General features: G+C 38.5%; 1 protein-coding gene across 3 annotated transcripts in view; it reads right to left on the bottom strand.

Moving 5' to 3' along the window:
- Positions 1–3,769: 3,769 nt before the first annotated feature.
- Positions 3,770–7,845, bottom strand: part of WDR70 (WD repeat domain 70) — a 201,456-nt gene continuing 197,380 nt past the window's right edge. For 2 of the 3 annotated variants that reach the window (XM_040977475.1, XM_040977477.1), the window contains one exon: positions 3,771–4,430. In XM_040977475.1, the coding sequence (XP_040833409.1) occupies positions 4,343–4,430 (88 nt within the window). In that variant the 3' untranslated portion in view covers positions 3,771–4,342. Of the gene's footprint in view, positions 4,431–7,845 lie in introns of all 3 variants that reach the window. The other variant, XM_040977476.1, reaches the window with a different exon arrangement.

Raw genomic sequence — 7,845 nt, 5'->3', positions numbered from 1 at the left:
AATGAAAGAAAACCGGAAGAAACCTCATCAAAACACTAGTTCTGTTATTTAAATGGCATATTCTGGGTAAATCTAGCATAGCATCAATTCTGCAAGATTCTGTTAGCCAAACTACCACAAACTTTGTTCAGATCTGAGACAAGGGGTTTTATCAGTGGGAGGGGTCAGGGAACTGTGGCCATCCTCAGTCTATCATTGTTAAGTCAGTCCCAATTTTTCCATGCATATTATTATAAGTAGGGGCATGTCAAATGTGTTTAAAATGATTTTAAGAGAACACTTAATATAAACTCTGATAACTCAAAAAATTACCAAGAATAGCAAACTTTACTTGTTGCCCTCGAAGCTTCTTCTCCAGCTATACACACACACATACTCCAGTGGCAACGTCCCCTTGTCCCCAATCTTCCTCTCAATTTTTTGGTCAAAGAGTATGAACTAAAAACTATAATGAACCTTTACTGCAGCTTGTGGTAGACACCATTTTAGATTCTTTCAAAGAGGATTCTGTTCATTCCTCTTTCCCATTTCCTGCCTGTCTTGCCTGAATGAGGCACAGCTGCTCTGTAGGGTGACCAACCCAGGCTAAGGGAGAGGCTATGGCAAGCAGGCTCATGGGCTGCCAGCCTGTCTCCTGCCCATGGGGCCCATTGGTGATCAATATGTAAGGGCTCATGGGGGCCGAGATGGTTACACTGATTCTTACACGTCTTTCTCAAATGGACTGGAGTCTCATCAAACTGGTGTTTAGATCTCATAAAAAAGGATCCACCCTTGGATCCTCCCCTCATGTGATCATGAAGCTGAACTCTTGTTTTTCATGGGACAGACGGCTAATTAATCCTTCTGGGAATAAATATTAAGCTCTTAACCACAAACAATATGACCGCCTACAATTTGTGAGGGCCAATGTGCTCGAGATGGTAGTTTGGTCTGAGCAAAGTCCACTGCATAAGACTAGAAAGTCTGTAGACACCCTGCCTGAGGTCAGAAGACCTGAGCTGGGATTTCTCAGAATCTCTTGGTAATTCAGGGTCCCAGACCCCAGTGGAGGAGGAGTAAAGCAATAGGGATATGGACACTCTTGGATATGAATCATTTTCTCATACCTCATTCTCTTCTCATCCCTTCCTCATCTTTATCTCTTTTCCTTCTGCCAAGGAATATAAATATGGATACAATATGCCTTGTTATCTCATAAAATGAATATGTTGAATATTTCAGAACTCAATGCTATTTTTAAACAATAAATATTCTAGTGTGTTCACACACACAAGCCACACCCACAATCCATGCACATGTATACATTTATCATACAATATGAAACACTACAATAGAGAGATATGAGAGCAAAAGAAGGAAATGGCCAGTCCAGGCAGGTCATGAAAGGCTGATTAGGGAGCAATTTTATTCTGGTCTCCAAGAGAAAACAGGGAGCTTCTTTAAAAGATGGGGGCAGGGAACAAGGCTAACATGCACATAGATGTTCAGGGACCAAACAACAAGGTTCCACTTGGGTTCAGTGTGGCCACATAATAGACACATGCGCCAAACCAGCAGGAGTTAAAGCAAGAAAAAGAGGGAGAACCAGGGTCCTGGATGACCTTCTGTGCCCCATAAATTAACACTATTGATCTGAATAGTCTAGGCAAAGGAGTGAAATGGATCCATTTTGGTTTTGGAAGACAGAGTCTGAAGGCAGCAGGAAAGATGGACAGGATGAGGATGGCAAGAGGAACACCCAACACAAAAGTCCTTGACTGGTCCTGATGAAGGCTAAAGTCTGAAATCTAGAAGGGGTGGTACAGAAAAAGGAGGAGGAAGGCCTACCTGAGAAATTCAGAAGATGACACAGGCAGAAATAGGCTAGAAACCACATGGGGTAAAGAGGTTCTTCTGCTGATGTTTAAGTCCTTTCTTCGAAGAACTAAAAATACAGATGACCAAGGCAGAATACAGTAAGGTTGTGCGGAGGCAGACAAAGGGTCTGAGGGACGGCCAACTGATGGCATCCATCAGGACAACAGATGAAAACTCACCATTTGTCCAGGTCTGACGCTCCAGCTTTCCTTCACCAAATTCCATACTGAAATCCTTATGTGTATTTTATTACTCTCCCATGAGCAAAAGCGAAATCTTCATAAACTTCTCTAGAATGTGGCAGATGATTGCAAACCTCTAACGGTCCACTGGTGCTGTGGGTAACAGCAAGAAAATCATCTTCATGTTAAATATGTCTTCCCTCCCCTTACATCATCACAGACCTGGCTGAGATCATTTCGATTAGGATTTTACTCCTCCCCTCATCCCTCCACTGCTGGACTGTACAAGCAAACACTTCCATATGGTGCAATGTTTATATTAAAAATGGGAAAATGTAGAAGCTTTTGGTGAATCTTATCTAAGAAGCAATACATTTACAAATCCTGAGCAGCTGCAACAAAATATTGGTCTGTAATAGATTTGGGATGAAGTGTTTTGCAACAGGAGTAGAAAAATGGGGGCAATTTGTTAATTACTGCTGTTTGGAGATCTGGGGTCGCTTCATTTGGGCCTTCAGTGACTATGACCTTAGACTGACATACTGAATTTCTTCTGTTCCATCTGTAAAGTGGGTTTAACAATTTTGCTTATTCATGGGATTTTGCAAGGATAAGATTCACTGATTCAAGTAAATAGCCTAGACTAGTACTCATCACTTAGTTGGTCCACAGCAAATGTTTGCTCTTTCCCTTATCACCTGCCAACCATGGGTTATGCCACAGGGAAGGGAACTAAGATGAAGATGGAGTGGGAAGGAAAAACGACTGCAAAATGGTACTGATTATGGAATTTCTGAGGCCTTTCCTACAGAAGAATGCCCAGTGCCCTTTTGGGAGCCATAAAAGCAATACAGCAGTGGTTTTCAAAAAGGTCTGCAGAGCCAATGGACAGAGTACACGAAGCTCATGGAAACAGGAACTTCCTGACATATTTTTTGGAGAATCATTCCCTTTCCACAGAAGAGAGCAGGAGGATAAAAGGCAGTAATTTAAAAAGAAAAAAAAAAACTGGAGGGAACTATTTAACATGCAAAACTATCCCATGTCTGTGAAATCAGTCCACAGAATTTTATTCTATTGACTCATTATTACTTTGGACAAGCTGCCAATATTTGTTTTAGTTTCCTAGTCCCCAAAAGCAGAAGAATCTGATTAACATCTTCTACTTATCTAGCCTTACATTTACAAAAGCACTTGGATGCCTTTCTAATTTAACATCGATAAAAAATCAGGCAAAGATAACATTATCAGACTTATTTTTGTAAATTCATTTTTAAATTCCTTTTTCCACAAAATGTTTATTTTGTTTGTTTGTTTGTGTGCTTTAAACTTCCCAAATGCCCACGGTAGCCAGGATTTGGCCAAGGTCAAATCAGGATCCAAGAACACATTCCAGGTGTCCCTTGTGGGTGCCAAATATCCAACCCCTTGAGCCATCACCTGCGCCTCCCAGGGGGCTGCATCAGTAGCAGGCCGGACTGTAAGCAGAGCTGGGACCCGTAGTGTGTTTATCACCATACCAAACGTCCATATTACCCCTATTTTTCAAAAGTAAGTTGTGTGTATGTGCTGTGTGCCCTATACTATAACAAATATTCTATTAAGACTATCTGCTTCCACTTTCCTGACCAACCTGGTACTGGTATAATCAAGGCTAAAAAAGAGAGAAATTTAACAACTCTCCTATGGTAACTTAATCAGTAAAGAGCAGAGCCAGTACTTGAACTCACACTGCCCTGACTTCAAAGCCCACTCTCCTAGCCCGTAACCGCCACATTGCACTGTTGGAGGATAATCAGACACATGTTCTTTCCTAGTTTGGCAATGATCTGGTTTGAACTCAGCCTAATTATTTACAGTCACGTAAACAACCATTGTGACATTATACAGAAATATTAAACTTTTTGATCTTTATTTCCAAATTATGTTGCTAGAATAGCCCAATGCAGATGAACATTTCTATGTACATGTTGCCCTCCAAGGTTATGAGACTCTGTGCAAGATCAGTAACTAACTGAATAGTCTCCAAATACCCTGAACACTCATACTTGGTGATGGGCTTAGAATCTGTTTCTTGTTTACTTGTAATACAGCTTAATAACAGTAGGCAAGAAAATGTAAGCATAACTTGAGTGGGGAACAGCTACTAATCTTTTCAAATAACTCAATAATATACAGGACAAAAATCCGTCCATAAAAATGTTTTTTTTAAATTTTTTTTTTTATTTCACAAGCATTAAGGAAAAAATCTTGCTCCATATCCATCCTATTCATTTGCAAACAGTTCCTGTTGAAAGTCTTCAGATTTTACGTTTTTTCCATTCTGGTTCATTCTTTGCTTCCTCGTCATCAGATTCAACTTGAGCAAACATGGTTTTGGGCTGAGTCCTAAGAGAAAATGTTAAAGAAGAAGAAGAAAAATTTTAGTCTGCTATGTTTGTTATGTTAGACTTTGCTTCTTTCACTGAGTGGGAGAAAAAAAACCTGAAAAACCGATTACATTTAGATTTTTAAATATAAACCTTTAAACTGCTGGCAAAGAAAAAGGAAAGTGGGTATATTATTATATTCAGAAAAATAGTCAAATATTCTTTTAAGGTTTTCCTTCTGCAGCAGTTCTCATCTTAAAATGGAAATGCACCAAATCTGGGGGAACCTCACTCACACACACACACTCACCATCTTCTACCTCATTTTCAAAGACTAATTATGGTCACCAGGCAAGACTCAGCAGGATCTTTACAAATGATTCTCTGGGTTGCTCCTGGATTATGGCACAGACAGGAGTGTTGGAGTTAACAGGTTACTCATAGAATTAGTTCAAAATGATAGCTACTATATATAGCAATTTGAGGCAGAAAACAAAACAAAACAAAAACAAAAACATGACCTCCCCTCCACCTCCAAACTCGGAACAATGCATGGAAACCCAAGCACTGCGGAAGACATCACTGCTACTGGCAATCACATTGTTACACCAACGTCACTGCCAGAGGCCACCGAGCACGCCAGGAGCCTTTGCAGGAGGGTTTTCTATGACTTGGACACACACACCTGGTTCAAAGGCATTCCTCACCACACCACCCACGTAAGAAAAAATTCCAAGGAAAATAAAATAAGCCCTTTTTTGTCAAACTACTGCTGATTTCCTTTTAAAAGCAGCTATATCACATCATAAAGATATATTAAAACATTATGTTTTTAGCTTACATTTATATTTAAATATAAAAATTTGGGGGCTTATATCTTCATTTCAACTCATTGTATGAGGGTATCTCCAGAATGCTGTAAAAATAATGACAATTCCTTTTATTTGCCAAGTGAAACTAAGGCTGAAACTTTACATTATCTGTATTTCTTTGTTATCTTGGGGAAGAAGGTGAAATGACCCACAATTTATGCTGATGTTCTCTCACTAGAGTCATGTTTGAGAATTCCCAATGCATGGTTTCGCCCATTCTCTCAAACAACAATACAGGGCCCAAGCTGTCCCCAAATACAATGTAACTGGTTAAACTTGCTGTCACCTCAAAGCAGTGTCGGGGCATCCACACACAGGTCACAGCTCTGACATTTCAAAAAGCAGTTGTGGATTTTCATGAGCCACAAGTTGCTGAATCACTAGAAGCAGGACCACTGGGCTTTCTCATGCGCTACAGCAAGGCAATTACTGGTGCTTGTCACATACTTCATTTTCTGCCAAAGACACTGACCAGTTAGGTACAGACAAACCCTTACAGGAACAAGTATGTTTGGTTTAAAAATATCCTTTGAATTAGGTGTTTGATACCTAGCAAGGAAAAAAGGTTCTCCAAAGATATATAACGATGTTTCACAGGATGCCAGCTAAATTTTAGCTGTAATGAGATTTAAGTACCAATAAAGTACAATATCACTTTCTAAGATCAAAACAAAACAATGATGGCAGATCACAGGAAGAAAACTGAGAGCTTTAAGAGGATATCACATTCCATCAACTTCCAAAAGCAGTTAGTTCCATAAGGGTAATGGTGCACAATAAGGAATACTGAATTAACAGAAGCACTTAATGTCCGGTAGAAAGAGAACTACAGAGAGGCCTGAGGGGACATTTTAGATATGTTCCCTCATGGAATGAAAATGTTCTAAACTCCTGATTAGAAGGGATGACCACAGAGGTGGTATATGTGTGCTTGACAGAATTTAAAATGAGTACACATTCTACTTCATTGTATGGAAACTGTATTTTAATAAAGTTGATTTGTAAAGGTCAAAGCAAAGCAAATGAGTAGAAGGTCAAGAACTAAAGAATGTAAAGGTATGTATCCAAGCACAAATTTTGGCACTTAATTTCCTTAGCAGCCATTACAAAAAAGAAAAATGCAAAAACCGCAAGTTTTCCAAAGGAAATACTTTCCCCCAACCCTTTAGTCACTGACCTTGATAAATTTATGAAGTAAATGCTTACATTACAATCATGTAGCCACAACATTTTCTTGTCCTTATCAGGAATTTAAATTTGGTGGATTTGGGCTTGGGTGATAAGGATTCTTTTTTTTTAAATTCCATACTTTATGTTAATCTTCATTTCTGGATTATTCACAATGTTGGCAGCAAAGTGGCCATGTTATATGTATATAATATCAAATCATGAGCTAACATTCAACTTGCCATAGTCCCCCCTTCCCCACACTACTAAATCAAGGCACAAACCAGTGTCCAAATTTGTCCAGGGTGTGTTTGCCATTTCTCCTTTCATTGTGATGGCCAGGTAAGGAATACATAAGTGTAGAAGCTAGGATCCTACTAATCCATAGTGTTGGTCAAAGTACATATCCACATGCAAAGGAGCAGAACCATTATGTAATATATGTAATCCTTATGTAATATATGTAACCTTTATGTAACATACAAAAATCAAAATGAATCAAAGACTCAATATCAATATGAAGACCATAAATCTCATAGAAGGAAACACAGGGAAGAGCATTATGACATAACACGATACCTTGAGTATGATGCCAAAGACAAAATGAGAAAATAAATAAACTGGACTACACCCAAATTTAAAACTTTCGTGGAGGGAAGGACACAAAACACGGAGTTAAAAAATCTATGGAATGAAACAAAATATTTATAAATCATAAATCTGGATAAGGATTAATATCTTCTAATATTAAAAACTCCTACAACAAAAACCCACACAACTCCATTTAAAAATGAATAAAATATATCAAGATATTTCTCCAAAGATATAGAAAAGTTTAATGAGTCCAAGAAAAGGTTCAGCATCACTATGCGAATGAAAAGCTAGACCATAATAAGATGCCATCTTACACTCATTAGAATGGCTACAATAAGAATGACCAGAAAATACTTGTGGCCAGGACGTGGAGAAACTAGAAACATTTCACACACTTGATGGGAATGTAAAATGGCACAGCTATGATGGAAAACAGTATTGCCATCTTCAAAAAATTATCAAATGGAATTACCATATCATGCACCAATTGTACTTCTGGGTATATATTGCAAAAGAACTGAAATCTCAATGTTGAGGAGATATTTGTACATCCAAATTCATGGTAGCATTACAATGCTTAGTGGATAAAAAGAACATAAGTTCTTTCTAATTGATACAAGGAAACGCAAAATGGGGATAAACATAAGTGGAATAATAATCAGCCTAAAAAGGAGAATTTTGAAAGCTGCTTTCCCAAAGCTGAACCTTGAGAACCCTATGCTTAGTGAAAACAAATCAGTCACAAAAAGTAAACACCACTTATAGGAGGTAATTACAATGGTCAAGCTCACAGAGACAGAG

This window comes from Ochotona curzoniae, unplaced genomic scaffold (genome assembly GCF_017591425.1).
Source record: "Ochotona curzoniae isolate NIBS_2020 unplaced genomic scaffold, NIBS_Ocur_1.0 contig_2754, whole genome shotgun sequence".
NCBI classification, from domain to species: Eukaryota; Metazoa; Chordata; class Mammalia; order Lagomorpha; family Ochotonidae; genus Ochotona; species Ochotona curzoniae.
This window is presented reverse-complemented; position numbering and strand designations above follow the sequence as displayed.